A 21,962-nucleotide genomic window follows, 5' to 3' on the forward strand; every position below is an offset into this window, starting at 1 on the left:
TCCAGACCAGGACAAAAAAAAAGTATTAAGGAAATAAAAGCATCAAAGGTATGTGTCCTGGTAACTCTGTGGAAATAAACCAGATGGTAATGGAGTCTGGCTGCACTTGAAACAAATAATGTCTCTAATGAGTGCACCTCACCTGGGCTACATCTTTGAAGTCATGTTAAAGTACATATTTTATCGGGTGCACTTGCAGGTAAAGGACAAGCAGAAGGACTGCTTTGATTTAGATCATAACACACATACACACGGAGACACTGCATATTGACACCTCCTTGACCTTTTGATACCCATGGTGAGACACCATCTTTTACTTCCAAATGTGCCACTTTGCTCACCGTTCACTGTCAAGTGACTTGTCATCCTCTCTGCTCTTTGATGTCTGTGCTTGTTAAAGAGAGATGATGACTGAAGGGATTCCTGTGCAGATGTATGCATGAGTGTGTTTTATCTATTCAACTGTATGAATTGTATGTGTGTGTCTTTATCTATCACAATGTGTGTTGATTCATATGTCCTTGTGTTGAACCTGAGTGTGGTGAGCCAGACTACATCACAGCTCTGTCAGTAGGCAGCCATAAAAAGCAAAGGACACGCAACATGTGTCAACATCACTGCTGGTGTGGAGGCACTGAGTGTCAACAGTGGGATGGCACTGAGTTGTAGGAGGAGTGTGAGGGCAGCAGCATGACAGCGGAGTAGCAAAGTCAAGAGAGAGAAGAAGGAAGACATTTCATCTTTAAACTTCATCAAGGATAAGAGGTTGTCTGAAATTTAAAGGGGAATTCTGGTTTATTGAAACTTTGGTCTTATTATTGTAGCTTTGGACGTTGTTTCTATTGGTTATGATATCAGTGTACTCACCAAATGCTGATATTTGGTAACAGAGCAACATTGCTACAACAAGTCAGATGTCCGAAATTAGAGCAGTCGGACAGACAGGTTGTAAAGAAGTCAATCAGATTCTCTCAACCACTTCGTTTAGAGGTAATAATTGTATTATTTTGCATATAAATTTGTCTAACAGCTTGTCTACACAGGAGCTGTTTCAGCCACGTTTTTATTTTTGGTGTCTGACGGTATACAGCTGTCTACACAGCACATTTTACTCACACTTTCTATACTTCAAGTCCAGTAAGTACAGTGATTGTGTGTTGGGCTCTGAGCACTGCCAAAACACAAGTGTCCTGCACCACAGTACTGCGCATGAATGCCTTCTGTGTAGACACTGACAGAGGACTGAAGCTGCTGCTGCTCTGCTAATGAGCAACAAAATTATGGATTTTTCAAGTTTCAAGTGTTTTCCTCTATGTTGTTTGCATGCTTTCTCTGCATTTGTGTTGAGTTTTTTTTAAAGATCATAGACATAAAAATACTCTGCTTGGAACAATAAAGTGTGTCTGATATGGTTTTTACACACACACACACAAACACACACACACACGCACTTTCAGCAGATGAATGTGAAAACAGCCTTCTAGTTTGAAAGTCTGCACATACATCATTCTGCACAGTGAAGCTCAAACATCCAACTGTAGGAACAAAGAGAAAAACATATTTTTGAGTGGAGGGGGACTTTAGTCCTCTCTGGTTGAAGGTTTGGTTGTGTCATTGATGAATTGGCTGGAGAAAAAATGTGCATATTTGCAAAAAGACATTTCCATATACATCCCCACATTTGGTTTGAGGTAGAACAACTCCGAACAAAATGGCCAGAAGCTGAGAGGAGGAGGAGTACGTTCTGTGAAGAACCTCCAAAAAAAAGAAGGTGTGAGATCTCCAGGGAGGAGAGGAAGGAGAATGAGAATGGCAGGACAGAGCTGAAAAATAAAAAAATAGAAGAAAAAAGGTCCTTAGGGAATGATCCATTTCGACTGTTCCGGTGTTATATTTTTCAACTGCACTATTGCCTTTTCATTAGCTGGGCATTTAGTGTTCATTACAGATCCATTACATCCCCTTTAAGACTGCCCTTTTCACTGCCCTCCTCTCTAATGGACTCAGCTCCACCAAAAGCTAAGTAGTGGCTTTCCATTCGCTTGCTTTTGATCTGCACTCAGGCACACACACACACACACATACACACACACACAATGCCTCACACACGCTTCACGCATGCTTTCCTTCGTGCACACACTCTCTCTGCCTTTATCGCAGATAGACAGGCACATACACACACGCTTGTCAAATAAAAAATAATTATGGAGCGCTAGTTCAGGGTTGTAAAAATATAAAAACACACATGGAGTTCTGTCATCTGTTTCATTTCCTCTGTGGATGGGTTAACACAACGTGACGACAAAGAACCACACACACACACACACACACCTCTGATTCTCTTTGTATTCTACTCTCTCGGTCTCTCTTGCACGCACACATTCATTACACTTCTTTTTTCCTCTCCTTCTTTCCCTCTCTCTTACATACAACACACATATACACACACACACACACACCATACAAAGATAACACAGTGTAATGTGTATGCAATTACAACATTCCTCCATGATGAGCCTCAGTTGCCCGCCAAGAGAAACGTGCTATTAGGCTTATAGGCAATTAGAGACAGGACACAGGGTGGGGCTCTGTGTGTGTGTGTGTGTGTCGTGTGTCTTGTGTATGAGTGTGTGCATATACCACTAGTTTCTTATAAAAACAACTTCTCCAGAGCCACAATTCTTCAGCTGTGGTAACTGTGTGTGTGTGTGTGTGTGTGTGTGTGTGTGTGTGTGCGCGTTAGTAAGTGTTATTATAAGTGTGTGTGTTTGTCTCCGTCTCTGTTTGTCTGTCCTGGACCAAGCCTGATAAATGTGTTAGTTTTTAGCTTTACAGAGTGTTACAATTCATAAACCTCGAGAGTGTTCATGTGAGTGTTATAAACAGAGTTAAAGTTTTGGAAACTATTTTTTTACTGGCACTTCCAAACATTTTCCAGAAACTTTGCTCAGACTGTAAAAACAGTTCTCTCTTACTGATTCATGCAACCATGGAGTTTAGAGCTTCATTTCTAAATTGACGTTATTGACATTGCTCATTTACTTATTATGCCAATTGTAGCTTTCAGCTTGTGAAAATCATATGTGCTATAAATATGGCTTATTATTTTTAGGTTTAAAAATTTTTGAGGGTGCGGGAATTTGTTTGTTTGTTTTATCTTTTTTTTTTAATCAATATTAAAAAAATGAATGAAGGCGGATGTCGCGTGCAGTTCCTGTGCAGAACCTGTGACAATGGCTACACTTTAAGTTACAAGTCGTTAATTTCCTGTGGTGGAAAAGGCCTTATCACATTTTTCCTCTTTCACATTCTTGTCAGGATGTGAATGCCTCTGAAACAGCATGTAAAAACATCATGGGCAATTGTCAAGGTGGACCACACTGACAGGCTCCGACCAGATTTTTACTATCTGTGTAGCACTGATCCCATACATCCATCTGAATGTATAAAAGGCTACCTATGTACTAATCATTACCTGTGTTTCAGGTATGATGGGGCCATCCTCAGGTGAACATCTGTAAAACGTGGACAGAGGAGAAGCAACGATGACAGGACTGGGTCTGATGAAACCACTCAGGTCACAGCTGGGAATGTCATTCTCCTCCTGAAACAGCCAGACATAACATGCGCGAGTTAATGTTTTCCTTCACCGAGTCATCAGTTCACTGACTATGAAACAATGAGTTCATCAGTCCTATATTACAGTAAGTCAGCAAGGGTGTCAGTCAGTCAGATAGTGTATACATCATGAAACAGATTAGAACACAGCTAGGAGTGTCATCCTGCATGCTCTACATGGTAATCAATTAATGATGTCAATTAACAAACAAATTCTCCAATTGTTGTCACTCAGCTGAAAGACAAAAATCTACAATGAAAGCCTCACTGAAACACTTAAAACCGCATTTCCTGTCAGTCTGTGTTTCTATCTGCCAGTCATCACTCCCTGACACTGTGAAGAGCAGTGACACGGCTCACCTTCTTCATGACCAGTGTGTCCATCACATAGAAGACGTTCCATGGCACCCACACGGTTCTGTACTGGGTGAGGAACGGAGCACGCTCAAAACTCAATGTAAGGGATGCTCCACCATTGGCCAGCAGATCAAACCTGCAGCACAGAAACACAATTAAACATAAATATGTAAGTAGTAGAAACTGAACTGAACAGTTTTCTTAATTAAAACTTTCTTGACTGAGCTGTGTTAACCCTAAAACTGTTGAAGCATGAAAGAGGGGATTTGCCCTCAAGAGCTGTTAAGAGAACTGACACTTAAATGTTGAACTGTGAAGTTTTAACTGGCTCATATTCTTCGAGTGTGTCTGTGAATTTACACGCATTTCCTTATGAGTGTAATAATGCATATCATTACATGTCCACATGTTTGTCTGTCTTTTGTTTTCTGTGTCCCTGTGTGTACAGAAGTGTGTTCTATAGTGATTGATTGAATCCTTGTGAATCCAATGCATTTTAAAAGAGTCTTACGCTTTACACACTCCTACACACTCTCACACCTCTTCATCTGATGTGCTTGAGATTGAAGATAGAGGCTGAAGTGTATGGGGGGAGGGGGGCAGAGCAGAGTACAGGTGTGATATAAATGGTCTCCCTTTGTTGTGTGTGTTTTACGTGTTTCATGCAATTTGTATTTTTTATATACATACATACATACATACATACATACATACATACATACATACATACATACATACATACATACATACATACATACATATATGTGTGTGTGTGTGTGTGTGTACACACACATTATCTTCAGCCTGATTGTTTTCTGGACTGTTGGATCATGATGAATAAATTTGCTTTTAATGGTTTGTAAACCTAATAAATGATATATCTGATTGTTCAAGAATCAATTTTTGGGACGGACATTTATTTATGCATTTATGCTAAAAAGTTCATTTTTAGCTGCTCAACAGGAAATAAAAAGCTAAAAGGAGTGAGGCAAGCAACATTCAAAGTAGGACATTTACAGTGCAAGCAATTCATACAAAAGAATGTTAAGCAGACAATCGGCACAAGCAGTTAAACATGACCCAATCAAACCACATTTCATTACAGAGGATAGAGGTGAAACCAGAAGGGACACAATCTGGTAAACACAGACAGGAAGACAAGCAAATGAGGAAAGACAAAGCATGCATGCAGTGATTAGGTATGATGGTTGCTTTTTAACCAAGTTTTAAGATTATATACAAATGAACAGCAAGACTTGCTATATCAATTATATTATATTAAATGAAAAGATGCTCCAAAACTGAGAAGGTCTCACTGTAAAATTGGTCAAAAAAATAGGCCAAAAGCTGTTTTCCTCCTCGGGACAGCAAGGTCCCCTCATATTCTTGGTCTGGTTAATCTGTCCAACATTTTCTGAATTACATTTATGAATTAAATTAGCTTTTAGGTTTAGCATCCAGTGGACACTATACTGTTGTGACTGGAAAGAGTGGTTTCCATGTGTGTATGACAAATCTGACTCTGAGAAGGGACAGTTTTTGCATCATTTGGGTTCAAAGGATTAAATTACTGTTCATCAGTCATTAGACTAAAAGAGGGTCCAGAATCCCATATCTGGGCAGTGGTTTAACTTCACCTGGACTGAACTGGACCTGATATCAACGGTGCGACAAGACATTCAGCAGCACACTGCTGTGTTATGACCCGGCTCTAAGGCCATGACAAATAAAGGGAAATACAAATGGTTGTACTCAAAAATCAATCAATTATATTTATTTTTAAGAAACTGCAACAAAATATATTAATCCAATTTATGAAAAGGTCAGTCAGTAGGTCAGTGGTGTTGGTGAGTGAATGTGTGAATGTGTAATGTTGTATGGTGTAAACTAAAGAGAAGTGAAACACAACCAGACAAACAAAAGAAAACGTGTGGTACAAGGGGGAGAGTCAGCAATGAAGAGAGAGGAAAGGAACGGGGATGGCTGGTCCTATATGCACTCTAGATGGACTGGCCAGGTGCACCCAGTTTCACTAGTACAGTCTCCACCTACCTGGACCTGAAGGAAGAAACACACACAAACACAGCAGCCCAGGGCAAGACACAAACCTAAGGACCATGGGGAAGCCAGAGGGCCGTCATGGCTGTTCTTAGGTTTGTCTCATATTTCATATTTCAGTTAATGCCTGCTACAGATGTGCAATCATAACACTGTGAGGTGCAGTATATCTTGTGTAAAACAGTGTGAAGAATGAGTCTTGGCAGTCTTGGATACATAATCTCTCTTCCAGTTCATCAGTCTTTGGCAGCCCTACAGTAGGTCATATTGATATTACATTTGTCAGGTTAATTCAGTGGATTGAGAGAAGATAACATCTATTTTAAGAATTTTAAATGCAGGGTCAGGTGGGCTAGGATGCAGGGTGCAACCTAAATCTAAAACAAGTTACACATGCTGTGTATAAGTATATACGCACATGCCATCCTTGCGTGTTACAGTGCATCCATGTTCAGGATAGTGGACAAACGTCACATTGACTCCAATCAGAGGTGTTCCGTCAGCTGTCAGCACCTGACCTCGAATTATTGACACCAAGCTGGAGACAGAGAAAGAGAGAGAGAGAGAGAGAGATGGTGGAGAGAGATTTGTATTAAAGCCATACACCATACAACATTTACATGAGAAATTACTTTATGTTTTCACTGTAATTAATTGAGCAAATTTAGCCCTTAAGGACAGAAAAGACCATTCAATACTACACTCATACACTTCCACACACAGAGACACCCTGGCTTTTCTTATCATCACTATTACTCCTTGTGAGGGGAATTGTGGTGTGCAGTGAGGCATTACTTGAAACAACAACCGTGATAGTAACTGCTGAGCTGTGGGAGTGAGAGTACTGTAATGGGACACTGATGTTACCACAGCACACATCCTTATCACACTCATTTGGATTTACTCTTCTTTTATCTTCCTTTTATTTCCTATCTGTATCAATAACTTTTCCTATGGACCTCACTGACTACATCACTTAACTTTTAAAACTGACATAAATCTGCCCGATTTTTCAGTCTAACCAGACAAATGACAACAATGGCAGCTGAAGCATGCCTGACTCAGTAAGTTAACATCAAGGCCTCACTGTGAAGCCAGTAAAACCCCACACACAATCACAGTACCTTTTTCAGAAAATGCAAGTCCATTTGTCTTTGCATTTGTGCCTTTTAGGCTCCAAATGAACCTGATCGCACCATCTGGGTGGAGTGGTGTAACTGACGAGATGCAACCTCCCTTGGGATAAATAAGGGGGTACCACAAGGGTCTGTGCTGGGTCCTTTACTATTTACACTCTTCATAAACAATTATATCACTGCAACATAGACTTATAATATCAATTTTTATGTGGATGACACAGTTTTATATGCATTTGGCTTGCAGTCAACTGAAGCTGCATCTAGATAATGTATATTTAGATACATCTCATAATCTGCCTTTAATGTTAACTGACAAGACAAATTGTGTTTTATTCTGAAGAACCCATAATTCCAGTTTGTATCTCCCTGCCATGCATACACTTCATAGTCCTGAAATTGAATTTGTCTGATCTCATAAATACCTGGGAATTTGGCATGATAGTCTTCTTTCCTGTATTGAAATAAAGCATGTTTCTGTCTTGAGGACAGGAAAATGATTGTACATTCTACTAACATGTCTGTGTTTGATGACAGAGATTTGCTGTATTCTCATGCTGCTGGCTTTACCTTTACACAACATGATGCATTTTATCACAGTGCTTCGTGTTTCATTACAGGAGATAAATATCCTACACACCACTGTGTATTATATGAAAAACTTTGTTGGTCCTCACTAGCAACAAGAAGGGAACTACATTGTATCATATTATTTATAAATGTCTCCTGCAAAAGCTGCCTCACTATGTCACCTCTCTTGTCAAATTCAAAACCAATGCTCAGCAGAGCAGATCTCAGGATTGTTAAACTCTAGTTACTCCTCAGGTAAATACTGAACTTGGGAAGACCACCTTCCATCACTTTGCATCCCTCTGGTTGATTTTAAACTTTTAACCTTGAGTCTATTCAGTGATTGTCTGTGATTGGTCTGATGCTATATGTGCTTTTGTTTGTTGTTTGTTTTCTTTCTCCCTGCTGTAGGTCTCTCTCACAAAAGAGATCTTGATCCTAATGAGATTACCTGATTACATAAAGGTTACGTACCATATATGAGTTTATGCTGATTAGGTGCAACTTTGGCATGAAATTGCACCTGCTGGTTTACCTTCTGAGACCACCTCTCATCACAAAAATGTACAAAAATGCGTTTGTGCATGCTGAACATTAGTTACATTGATTTTCATTTTTCATCCAGTTAAAACAAAATTCTGTTTTATTACAACTTATTTTGTAGGTTGTCCATCATTTCTACCAGTAATGTTACTTTACTCACAAAAGACATTGTTGAGATTGGGAACACTGCAGCATCGCTAAAAACCTTGAAGTTCCATACTGCCATAGTTGTGTGTGCTATCTACAATAAACCACTTTCCAAAAGTGAAAGTAAAACCAAAAGTGAGCGCACCCAAAATCTTGGTATTAATACCTCATTGTTCATAATTTTACTATTCACCTTTGTTTTGTCTTCAAAATCAGTTTAGTTTTAATTTTAGATTTTTTGTTTTGTTTTTTTTTAGTTTAGTTTTATCAGCTTACACCTTCATTTAACACCTGCCTGACTGAGTGCTTGTATTCCTTGACCTCAGCAATCAACTTGGTGAGTTATTACAAATGGATGTGATAAAAATAAAGGCCAAAACGCACTGAAAGTGATAATTGACGCACCTCATTTGATGCAGGTGAAATGATGCTCCTATGGCACACAGCAGGCATCAGATTTGAAATGCCAACACCACAGAACCAACACATATGTGTCCTGTTATTCACTGCATTTACTGTTGCATTAGTTGGATGTAATAAATGAACGAAAAGGAGAAATGCAGAGGAGGAGAATGACACTAAGAGCGTCTCTTTCCACAGTAAATCATCTGTCGAGTATTTGACGGTTATTTATTTCTGCTTTATAATGTAACCAGTATGGAAGAAAATAATGTTTTATTTCACTCATTCACTGGCTTTGTTCTCGCTACCGCTCCCTCCTCTCACTCAACCAATGCTGCACTGTCTCTCTTTCTCTCACTTACTGTGTGTGTTGTAGGCTCAAGGGGAAATTAAAAAATATTTCTTCTTTTTTTAAAGTGTAAAACAGCCATTCTTAAATGCCCTTCAACACTCTCCCGCCACACATGTACACGCACACACACACAGACACACAGACACACACAGACTCAATATTGTTTTGAGGTCTAATAAAACATTTTTATTATAAGGTTGCAGCCCCATTCCATTATGGAAATACAGGACATTTTTATTACAGGGTTGTGGCCCTCTGCTCTGAAACATTAAGGCTAGCATAAAAATGGGACAAAAGCAGAAAAATGGCTGAACAGAATTGCTGTCATGTTTCTTCCCTGTTAGTAGCTCTGCCTTTCACTCTTTTTCTCTTTCCCTCTTATCATATTTAATGAATGTTATGTCTGAGGCAGATGTGGGCTAAAATGGACCGTGGCAAGAAAAAATGGCAGACCTTAAGTCCTTGCATTGTGATCTATGTCACACTCCCACATTCATCCAGACAGACCAACCAACCTACAACTGCTCATTTTATGGTAAATAAAAGTAGGGTAAGCTATGACCTGCAGGCAGAAATATTATGAATCAAACAATCACCACTATAGAAGGAAATCATTAGTAAGAAAAGAAACACATTACCCATGATCCCACTATGATGAAAAACAACAGTGGTTGTGTAGAAGAACAGGAAGTAATTTTACTCCTTCTTATATCAAATGAAGCCCTGGTGATTTTTTTCTGTGCTGTATAAAGAAAGCCACACAGTCACCCACTGCACTGCAACACTGTGTGCAGGAGCAAAATCCATTAGATGCTTACAACAGACATGTGCTTTCATCTGTTAATGGTCAGTTTGAAAAGCATGATTAAACTCATTTGTTCACAACCTGTTGGACCACTCATGTTGCAGCTCTAATGATGTTGCTGTACAACCAGATTTCAGATTTCACAGAGGCATGCTTACCTTTTATTGAATGGACTGTCTCCAGCGATGACATGAGTGGATTCAGGACCAACTAGGAAGTGGATGCGCTGGTAGAAAGACCTGGCAGCCTACAGGAATATAAATAAATGAAAAATATTGAAAATGAAAGATAGATTAAGACAACATGGCACAGACATACTGCTGCCTCTTGTCACCCTTCCTGGTATCTTTTGCTACTTTGAAAAATGGTACCAGGATGTTATGTCTGATTGGATCTACTTACCTGCTGAGGAGCCAATGAGGACGCAGACTGGCTAAGCACCTCTCCCGGGTCAGGTGACCCTTTGCAGTACAACTGGTTCTGACAAGAGGGCTGCAGACAGCAGTCTGGATCCATACAGTCAGCCAAACCATCTGAAACACACACACACACACACAAGTTTGCGCAGATATCCAGACACTGCATTGACTTCCATTCATTGTGGACAGCCTAACCCAAATCCTAACCCTAACCCTAACCCTAACCATAACCAGGACCTCAGAAATGACGTTTTGCTTCATTAGGACTTTGGTCCCCATGAGGACTACTGGTTCTGACAAGGTCGGTGTTTATACCAGAAAGGGTCCCAATGAGGTAACAAAAACACACACACACAAACACACACATGCAAAGTTATAGGTGGATGAAGGGGAGGTGGAGGGATGCAAAGTGGATGAGGATGGATAGAGGGAGGGATGAGGAAGCAACAAAGGGATTAAGAAGCAATGAGGGATGATGAAGGGATTAAGAATAATTAACAATGCAGGGATACAGCGAGCACAAGAATGCAGCAGCAACAAGGATAAAGGGATGAAAAAAAGACAAAGATGGAGGTAGGATAATGAATTGAAGGAGAAAGGAGGAAAAGAGAGGTGCTGTGCTGTCTGAATAAGCTATGTCAAACATAGGCTTCTGAGGTAGGAATGAATAAATAAATAAAGGCAGCGATGGAGAGAAATGATAAGGGGAAAAATGAAGAATGGAAGAACAAAGAAAAAAATGAGAAATGCAGTACAATTATAATGTGAGCAGTATGTCTTTATTAAATGCTGCCAAGAAGGATAAAGACAGAGTTAAGGAGAGAGGAAGGAGGATAGAGGGTTGCAAAAAAAATGATGAGGAGCAGAGATGGAATGAAGGAAAAAGAAGGATTAGGAAGGCAGGGATAGAGTGACGGACAAAGAGCAAGAGAGAGGGAGGAGTGGAGTGGAGACATAGATGGAAGGATAGGAGGATAGAAGGAGGTATGTAAGGTAATAAAATCTGGGCTGCCATTTGTCTCTGTTAGTTTATAAAAGCCAGTTGTACATCTGGTGAGCAGGCACCAGGGACTGCCATTAAACACACACACACACACACACACACACACACATTGACTGAAAGAGAGAGGCCCTCCTCTCTCAGCCTCTTCTGTCTTTTAATTTTGTATGTTTATGTTTACTCTCCACCTTTTCAATTATCACCATGCTCTCATCAAACTAACTCTCCTGCTTTTAAGGTTTGACGCTGTGGCTCAGAACAGCAGCTGCTGTAAAGCTGCTGATGTTTTGCACCATGAATGTACTTTTTTTTTTTTTTTTTTTAACATCCATGCCATTTTTTCAATTCCATGGTTTCATTTCTTCCTCTAGAAATGCACAACTGCTCGAGTTTTATTTATGCTTCTATTTGAAAGCCTGTGTCTGTGCCTTTTGAACACCGCAGTTCATTTATTTCACATGAAAGGCCCAATCTCGACTGGTGTTCAGCAACCTTCCCACCTTGCTGTCACATCAATGTTGATACTACATGTTGTGCATTCTTTCAGCAGGTGAGGAGCTGCAGTTTGTACGTACAGTGAGTTGACACCTACTGCAGGTACCCTACACATCAATGTGTAACTCTCAGAGAGAAGCAACCAGTTCATCATTTAGATTCATGCTTTTCATTCCTTTGAGATTGTAAATTGATAAACTGTAAATTGATTCCTGAAGTCATTACTGATATTGATATATGAGAGTTAAAAAATCTGGTAATGATGTATCAACTGATTTTTTTATATAAACACATAGCATAATACAGCATTTTTGATGAGGATCTCTTAAATTTTGAGACAACTGTAAGCCCTAAAATAATTTTCGTGCAATAATCGTAGAGATCACACTTCACCTAATGGAGACTTAATTCTTCTCAGTGCTCTGTATATCTACATGGGGGTGCATACAATTATGGTATAGGGCTTTAAATTCTGCAGATCATAACAAGTTAGCACTGCATGTTTAAAACCACATGAATCACTCATGGATGAACAGGGGTGACCCAAATATCCAGGATTTTATACATTATGCATATATAGAAATCGTTGCAGTAACATTTTACAGGTGCAGTGTGTAGAATTTAGTGGCAGCTAGCAGAATGGACTTGGCAGAAATGCAATATAATATTCATAAGTATGTTGTAATTCATGTATAATCCCATGAAAATAAGAATTGTTGTGTTTTTGTTACCTTAGAATGAGCCCTTTATTTGTACATAGGGTGCGGGTCCTCTTCCACGGGGCCCGTAATGTTGCACTGCCATGTTTCTACAGTAGCCCAGAATGGACAAACCAAACACTGGCTCTAGAGAGGGCCTTTTCATGGTTTTCGTGAGTTTCGCAGCCACCGTAGGTTCCACTAAATCCTACACACTGCACCTTTGAACTTAAGTGACTTCTTCATGAAGCTCACACCTCTTTCTAAAGTATGGCAGGAATTTGAAGACTGGACTAATTCCTGAACTGCTAACTTCTTGCAAAGTTCTCTCTCTGCACTCTTAACATTTTAGCTCCAGATTGGACATTTGGATAATCTGCATTCTGCCTCCACCAACGTTCTTCCTTCCATCCATCAAATAAATGTAACTGTTCATCTATCTACACACTCTTGCAGCGTACACTAACATACCTCCTTCGTTGTCCTTGCCATCGGTACAGAGTGTTTCCATGGCTACGTGACACCCGGCCCCTCTCCATCCTGATTGGCAGATGCAGTGCCAGCCACTGGCCTCCAGGGTGCAGCGTCCATTGTTGTTGCAGAGACCTGGACAACCCTCTGAGCACAGGGAACAAACATGGTTACAAGAGTTAGAGCAGTGTGAGTGAGTGGGAGGGGGTCACTGCTGGCCATCAGGGTGTGAAATAGGCTTCAACCAATACACGTTTTGAAGGTAGGTGATGATAGTTTTGCACTGGAGCTCTGAAAGATGAGAGTAATCTTTCTTTCTTTTTTTCATTGGATCACAAAAAAATGCAGCACACTCAGTGTTTCCCTCTCTGAAACAGCACTGAGACCATCATGGGACAATAAATCTCCACTGAAAGTCAGAAACAGCCCTAGGTAGGTTGGCAGCTCCTTAAGGGATAAGGCAGGGCTCACTGCAGGTTTTACACTGCTAAGTAAAATTCCACTACACCACACTTAAGTTATTTCTCTGTTCACACATCTAACAAAATAAAAACAAATACACATGGTGTGGTCTAGAAATAAACTGAGAAATCATCCATACTCATCAGAGCAGCAGCTTGTGCAAAGATGGACTTTGACTTTGGTTTAGATGTAAAAAAAAAGAAAAGTAGGATAAATGTCTAAATTAGGTTAATTTTCCAAAGAGGTCAAGTTTTTAAATATCATAAGTAGGGTTCAAATTTTGTTTCAAATAAAACATTGTCTACAAAAGCTACATGAAATCAGCATGTCAGCTGCATGGTACTGCTGCACACTAGAAGCACTAACAGCCGAATAAACAATCATTGGAATTACACATGAAAGTCGGAAGTGCCAAATACTCTTAGGATTGCAGTTATGTGCGTAAGGGGTGTAAACTGTTACGAGTCCTGTGTAGTGATTAAAATTGAAGCATAGCTGTTCATAAAAAAACATGGGAAACTTCCTCCCGCTGCTCAGCTCTGCTCACTCTCTTGAGAACTTAGCTGTTGTAAGTACATGATATTCAGAAAATTCTGTCTGTATGAGTGAAGCAATATGAGGATCAGGAAAGTAAAAGAAATGTATGCACAATTGATTGTTACCATGGAAATTCAATCTTTATTTTATTGTTTTTTCTTTTACAAAGGCTGAACTTAAATCAGACTAGTCTCAGAGCAAATCCTAACTCTGAAGACCAGTGCAACAGCTTCATTTCACATGTCTAGCGGTACTCTGCACCACTGTAGAAGTGTGAATTAACACCTCTTATGTACATTCCTCATGAATTATAGTCTGTGCCAGCCAAACAGTACAACTTATTATGTGTGTGTGTTATGGTTAGAATGATTTAGAAATAAACAGGTTTATATCAGATGATAATGAAAACCAGACCTCTAGTCACTTGAATATCTTTCAGATGACACCTAAATATACTTTATTTCACTGTCCCGGGAAGGCCTAAATTCTGTTTTGGAAACTTTAAATTTAAAGGCATCGTGTGTCAAGACAAACTTTAGCTGTCAGCAGCTTCAGTCCAAAAATACCAATCTTCCAAAACTCATATTGGTTCAATCCTGATGTGTATAAAGGCATTTGGCCTTTGTAATGCACCTTTCTCCAACAAATGGACTGACACACTGAAAGACAGATCGGTAGACAAATAAGATAGATAAATACATTAATCCACATGTGAGAGACACAGACTGACAGACAGACAGACAGTCAGCCCTCGGTGAAATGCACTGACGTTGTAGTTTCACATGAACCACTAAGATTGCCTACAGCCAAAATGGCTACTATGTGCTGCATGGCTTCAATCATCAATGGATATAAAATTATTGATTTTTCTGTAAACAAAGAAAGTTGTTATTGTCTCATAATATGGTGATGGAGAACGGGGCATTCAAAAACAAACAAAAAAAAGAACAAAGAAAAGCCAACTTCGAAGTTGAAAGCAACACATTTTGAGAATGTTAAAAATTTTAAAGTTTATCTGTCCAAGTGGAGTCTACCCGAATTAAACACCCAGCAAGCTGACAAAGACTGCAACTTCTCTTCCAAAGGAAGGATTTTTTGTTTTAGTATTATGGATTCCTTTGGCCTTGTTCTTCTAGTCAGTGAATAAAACAAAATCACAGGTTAAAATCCATGTGAAAACACAACAGGTAGACAGATACACAGCGCACAAAGTATAGGGACGACAGGGTGGTTTGGACTGCATGCCTCCAAAGGTTATACTTTATGCCTCTGTTTGACATTCCTTGATCAGAGAATAGACAGTGAGGCTGGCGATCTGAGAGACTGATTAAAAAATAGTGACATCAGAACCAAGCAAAGCCCAGCTGGAGAGACAGGTAAAGGTGGTGAGGGGGGGAGAAGGAAAGAAAACAGATAGATAGACGAAATACAGAGGGACAGCAGTTGGCTAAATTAACACAGACATATATATCAGGCTTCTGGATGCAAAACGAAACAGGAGTCACACACCTTGGGTTTGTGTTTGTGTGTGTGCTTGTGTGTTTGTGTGTGTGCGCGTGCGTTGCCATTTTTGTGGCATTTGTATTGTATTGAGTTTTGTGTGTGAGAATCAGAGACAGGGAAATTAATGATGTAACCAGAAAAAAAAAACAGACAAAGGAATATTTGAGGCCAGAAAAAAGGCAGAAGTATAATACAAGAAGCATGATAAAAAAAAAAAGAAAAAACAGATACACCGAGCTTTGAGAAAGACAGACAAATGAAGAAAAAAGTAAAAATAAAGCAAAATGGAATAAAACTGGATCAAAACCAAAAAAACACAAACCAAAATAAAATAAAAAATAAAAAAACAAAAAATAAAGAGAAGATCAATAGGAGTTAACAAAGCAGAGCGTGGAGTGGTTGTATTTTGGGACAGTAAGGCCTTTAATTAAATCTTTGGCATGAATTACCTTTATATCCTGAGAATAGGAGAGGGCACGAGGGAGAGAGGGAGGAAAATTAGGGAAAAAACGTAAATCGAACAAAAGCAGCACTGCCAAATATACTCTCTGTGATGGACAGCTAGATGGAAACAGCAGCCAAAAGAAGAAGAGGACAAAAAGGAAGAGCTGGGATCACGGTAGTGCAAAAACAGACACAGCAGTAGAACCTCAACAGAGTAAAAGTAACTGTTCATTCAAATCTATTTTCATTCACATTGAAATCACACAAGAGGGAAGAAGGACAATAGGCAGCTGGCATAAAAATACAAATTTAAAAAGGGGAGCACTGAAAAGTTTCACAAATAACATTTTTTAAGAGTAACCTGAGAAAGATTGTAAAACAAAACCTTTTTCAAATCTTCAATAAATACAATAGAATTTGGACGGAGAATGATACAGTTGCAATCAAATAGAAGCTGGAGAAATGTGGGAAATGGTTATACAGTACTGATACGCAGTATTTTCTTAAGACGTGCTTAGTACAAGCAGAATCAAACAGACACCACCACAGCTGAGTGTTGAAGCTAATAATGCTAATGCTAATGAGCTAATAATGCTCATAATAAAGTGTCCTACGCAGCAGTTCCTCTAAACAACTTTTGTACCTTCTTATTTGGGAAATAAAATTTACAGAAATTATAACTGTCTGTTCTGTAGTGATTGGGCTTGGGTTCCCCCCCAACAGGAAGTCAGCCATTTTGGATTTCGTGAGTCAATTTTCATTTTACGAACACATGTTTGAGGCCTTTAGGATGCATAAAAACTTACAAAACTTTGCACCGCGATTAGTACCACGATTGGGCTTGGGCTTGGCACATCAGCTCTATAGCACCCCCTAACTTTTAGCATTTTTGAGGTGCTAGGGGTGCTCAAAAACTCATGAAACTTTGTACATGCATCAGAAGTGGTGTAACTTGATATTAGATATGGATCTTGAGGATGGGTGTGGCAATATGGTTTGAGGGCGCCCCCTTGAATATTTGACGTAGATGTACGGTAGGCAGATGTAACATCTCCAGACTTTAAAAAAGCTTCTTGGAGCAATACTCTGAGTCCAACCAGAAGTCAGCCATTTTGAATCAAATTTGCATTTTTGTCACAAAGTGAAGCCATTAACAGGCTATGTACTTTAACAAACTCCTCCTAGAGATTTAATGTTTGATAAGAGTCCAGGCTTGAACACTATATTTAGTCATAATCATAGTGCCACCTACTGACAACAGAAAGTCAGCCTTATGTGACAAACATCATTCAATTCACGTGAAATTTACATGGTGTGGTGTACACATGATATACAGCAACATGATGTATAGTTAGTGGGTGTTCTCCAGCCCCACATAGTAGACACAGGAAACAATTGTTACAGACGGGTGACAAATTAAAGGAAAAACTGGTACAGGTCTGAATGCTATACTGAGGGGATGCAGTGGCTCTGTTACACTGTGGGGGGTGTTTTGCTGGCATGGTTTAGGTCCACTTGTCCCCTTAGAAGGATGGGTTACTGCAAATCAATACAAAATTGTTCTGAGTGATCACCTTTATCCTATGATGAAACATTTCTGTCCTGAAGAATGACAATGAGGGGTCACTGAATGCTTTGATGAGTATGGAAATGATGTGAATCATATGCTATGGCCTTTGCAGTCACCAGATCTCAACTCAATTGAAAACCTATGGGAGATTTTGGACCGACACATTAGACAGCACTCTCCACCACCACCATCAAAACATCAAATGAGGGAATCTTTTAATAGAATGTTGTTCATCCCTCCAGTAGAGTTCCACAGATTTGTAGAAACATTGCCAAGGTGCACTGAAACTGTTCTGGTGGCACATGGTGGCCTAAAACTTTATGTTGTTTGTACCTTTAATTTGTCCCCTGTCTGTATCTCCTATATGCAATGTCCAATATTTATGAAATGTATATCCAAGTCAGTTGCCATCTGGTAAATGTATTGCTACATTAATATTTCATTTATGTAGTATTGTCTACTGGCAACAGGAAGTGAAGCCTAAAAGACACATAATTCATCAAGTATATAAACTATTTCCAATATGTCATCTCCAGCACCATGTACTGCACACAGGAAATAATATTTTATCCATTCACAGAGTGTATGATAATCCTGACAATTCAGAGACGTGTAAACAGACCTCCAATAGTGATACCACTGCTGTTGCTCCCTCCAATGTGCGTGAGGTGAGAGGGCCCGTTCCTCGCTGCTTGCAGCTTTAATTCTTCTTGTTTCTTCTCTAGTAGTAGCTTTGCGTGATTCACAGTTCAAAAAACTCCTTATTTATCTTATACTGGCCCTTTATTCAGCCTATGTCTCTAGCAGGCAGTTTTAGCTCCTGTCTCCTCTCGATGAGCCCTCTCTGGTCTGATTGGCCAGCTTTCCAGAAGCCTACTGACGGGCAGCACATATCAGAATTGTGTTAAGTTACCGCTGATGCAAACCTAACATCTACTGCTTTACTGCTTCAAAGTATAAGCTTTTAAATGACTTAATAACAGGAGACTTTTATTGTGAAGAATTTACAGGAAATTAAACATGTTCCTCACCGCATTAGCAGAGCTTCATTAGTGGTGCTTAAAACTGGTCGACACAAGATATTGAGATATTTGGAGCTCTTTGTTGAGCATATCAGTTAGAAATAATGCAGGGAGGACTAGTACAAGCAGAAACAGCCACAGTGATGATGATGTTTGATGAAGAGCTGCAGACAACCAGCACCCCTCAAACAGGTAAACAACTTATTTTACTTTGCTCTGCTGTGTAATGGAAAACACTCACAGCGTGCCAGCTCAACTCAAGTCATGTCTCGGTGTGACTACCCCCAAAACAATGAAAAAAGGCCATAATGTTAGCAGAGCGCAGCAGTGAACTTGCCGTTGGAAACCAAGTGCTCAGAGCAGTCTGAAGCCTGTGGTTTTTGCTCACAAGGATGACTTCTACATACATTTACATCATTATTTGACACATTGGCCACGTTTAGTATGAACATCTAATATTGTAACATTATTTATATGACTGAAAATAAGGAAGAGCATAATAGGTCTTCTTTAAGAGGAGTAACCACGAGCATGATTTGTCACATCACAACTAGTTTGGAGCCAATGTGGTCCTGTATGCAACACACGAGTGTGACATGGAAACTCCAGCACAGGAAGTAGCGTTCCCTTTAGGTAGTGGGACAAAATATGAGGATTGGAGGTCGGGATGGTTGATGAGTATGTAGCGTATCTGACCCTCATACAGGAGACTGTTGACATCTCATTACAGACACTGTTTATGTTGTAGGGGGTGAGGTGTCTTAGGCTCATGACCTTGGTGTTTCTAAAATCCTGGCTACAGCCCTCATCAGGATCATCCTCTCCTGCATCAATTTTCACCATTCCTGTTTTAATCCATCTCTCACCCATCCCCCATCTTTATGGAAGTGCAATACTAAAATCACTGGAGTCTTTTAAAAACTTGAATCAGAGCATGTCTGGGGTAATGTTTAGTTGATTGACATATCTCTCAGTGTATCATGTTCAGCTGTGGTGGTTGCTGTTTGTGTCTAACCTCAGCTGTAGGCTTTGCCCAATTTCACAAAACTGTGTTTTCTTGCTTCAAAAGCCTGCAGAGATGTCAGAGAGGCTTCAAAAGGCAGACGTCTCAGACACTATATCCAAGTGTATACTGTGAGCAGGATGCAATAATATGCAATAAGAACAGTCATAGAAACAGCCTTTTTAGCAATGAATTTACTAAAAGTGACTGCAACTGTTTTCTTTAAATGACGTAAAGGAAGGCGACCTCAATATGCTTTCTTTTTCATTGCCTTTCTCATGTCATTATCCAGAATACACCTGTAATGTGTAATGAACAGAAGAAGGCTTAGAAACAGCTAAAATGATTTAATATTGTGACAGTGCAATGGGCATTTGCTTTGCAGTTGTGCAAATACGTGCAATTACACAAATGTCCTGTCTAAAATAACATATGACTGACATCTTCAGTACAAAGCCAACTATGTGAGCCAGATTACAGTTGCTTAAACCCATTCACACACATGTGGGCGTAGAGCTATGCATAGACATAACAGGGACAGGAGAGGAAACAGCTTACAGGAAAACTATTCCTAAGCAGAGCTGGGATTTCATGGTCTATATCCAAAACTTTCAATATTATTTTTGTCTGTGCTGCTAGTGAGCTTGTCTGCTGAAAGTAAAACTATACCATGAGTATTACACTTTCCCAAGTTACTAATAATGTCAAATATTACTATGTCAAACATACTGTATCTACAAGAGAACAACAAGAACAATAAAAGTAATGCATATTTTTTGAAGATGATTTTTTTTGTCTTTTCCAGGGGCATTTTATTCTGTTTTATGCTTAATTTTCCCCTATTTTGTGATCCAGCTAAAACATTTAGCATGACTACCAAGGGAACATCCCTTGCTTATAGATGTTCATTGCAGTGATACTAACAGCTGTACAGACACCATAAAATAGAGGTCACCAACATCAAACTAATTCATAGTAAAAGGACAGCCAGGAGCCAGCAGTAAAAGGAAAGCCAGAAATCTAAAATATTTTAGGGACTCACTCTGAAGCCACTGATAAGCTGGTATTTGAGTTGGTAAGAAGGATACAGCATTCACAAAAAAAGGTGAAGCTACTGATGAACCAGTAGATGAAATAAAGACTCATTCAAAATACTTAACAGTTCTTAAATTTAATTTATCTGAAAAACACCCAAGTGTGCCTGCCATCTGATACAGACACAGTAAAGTAAAGTCATTGTACATTCGGCAAAGGATGATATTAAAATCCTTAAATGCCCAGTAACAGTAATGTTGTCAATGTTGTCAGTGCTGGTAAAATGATAGAGGGGATGAGAGGAAAAAATAACTTTTTTACTTTGGATATATATATATATATAAAAAAAAGTCTGAATAAATAAAGAAAACAAAATAACTCATCACTGAAGCAGCCACAGCTCCACAGTATATGAGGAGAAAAGCAAAGGATGAAGGGAGGAAGAGAAAAGCTGATGATGAGAGGAAGAAAAAAAGAGTACAGTACCTTTTACTCTAATATCCGGATTGTGAGCTTTAAGAGGGAACAAGAAATAAAAAAATAGAAAGAAAGAAAGAAAGAAAGAAAGAAAGAAAGAAAGAAAGAAAGCATTTAGTAGGCTGGGTGGAGAAGAATAGCAGAAAAGACTCCAGTATCACCATCAGCGAGGGCAGCTCATTACAAAAGTCACACTGTGATTCACCAGGCAAGTGAATGAGGAAAGCAGACATAAGTAGACATTAAATTAGACACAAAGAGGTTCAGAGAAAAGAAGGCAGAGAAGGCAGACAGAAAGAGAGGGGATTTGTATTACTCATCATCATATTCATCTGAGACTCTTCCTTAACTCTGGTATGGTCAGTGAATTTTCAGGTTCCAAGATCAGAGCAATAGGCATCAATATATTGTATTCTAGATAAAGACTGGATAGTGCTGGCTTTATGAAAACTCATTGGGCATTATGTACACTGTACTATTTCCATGCTGAAATATAAAAACAGCCAATTAATGAATATGGAAACAATTCTACAGTGAGGTCACAGTTTCCAGCAGACTCATACAAGATGTCGATGTGATGCTTAGAGACGGGAAAAAGAAAAGAGCGTCCTGTATGAATCCTCTCCCCAGCCATACAATCTGTCTAAACAAACAAGCCATTTGTTGGCTAAGCACTCTAAATGGATTTCTCCTCATCTCACTGTTGTTATGCTCTCAGTGTCCTTCTCCCTGTGTGTCAGTGTGTGTCTAAATGACAATAACTGAAGCCAATTTGCAGCTTTTTCCCAGCAATATTGTAGCTGTCTGTCTGTTTGACAACAAATAGCCACCACAAAAG

At 39.4% G+C, this 21,962-nt stretch overlaps 1 protein-coding gene across 6 annotated transcripts in view; it reads right to left on the reverse strand.

The window, feature by feature from the left end:
• tenm3 (teneurin transmembrane protein 3) overlaps positions 1-21,962 on the reverse strand; it is a 369,694-nt gene that overhangs the window by 73,669 nt on the left and 274,063 nt on the right. For all 6 annotated transcript variants that reach the window (XM_042397897.1, XM_042397853.1, XM_042397889.1 and 3 more), the window contains 6 exons: positions 13,072-13,218; positions 10,391-10,521; positions 10,147-10,235; positions 6,452-6,571; positions 3,979-4,111; positions 3,476-3,604 (listed from right to left, as the gene is read on the reverse strand). In XM_042397897.1, coding sequence (XP_042253831.1) covers positions 3,476-3,604; positions 3,979-4,111; positions 6,452-6,571; positions 10,147-10,235; positions 10,391-10,521; positions 13,072-13,218 — 749 coding nt within the window. The remainder of the gene's footprint in view (positions 1-3,475; positions 3,605-3,978; positions 4,112-6,451; positions 6,572-10,146; positions 10,236-10,390; positions 10,522-13,071; positions 13,219-21,962) is intronic.

The sequence above is a fragment of the Thunnus maccoyii genome, chromosome 2 (assembly GCF_910596095.1).
Source record: "Thunnus maccoyii chromosome 2, fThuMac1.1, whole genome shotgun sequence".
Lineage (NCBI taxonomy): Eukaryota > Metazoa > Chordata > Actinopteri > Scombriformes > Scombridae > Thunnus > Thunnus maccoyii.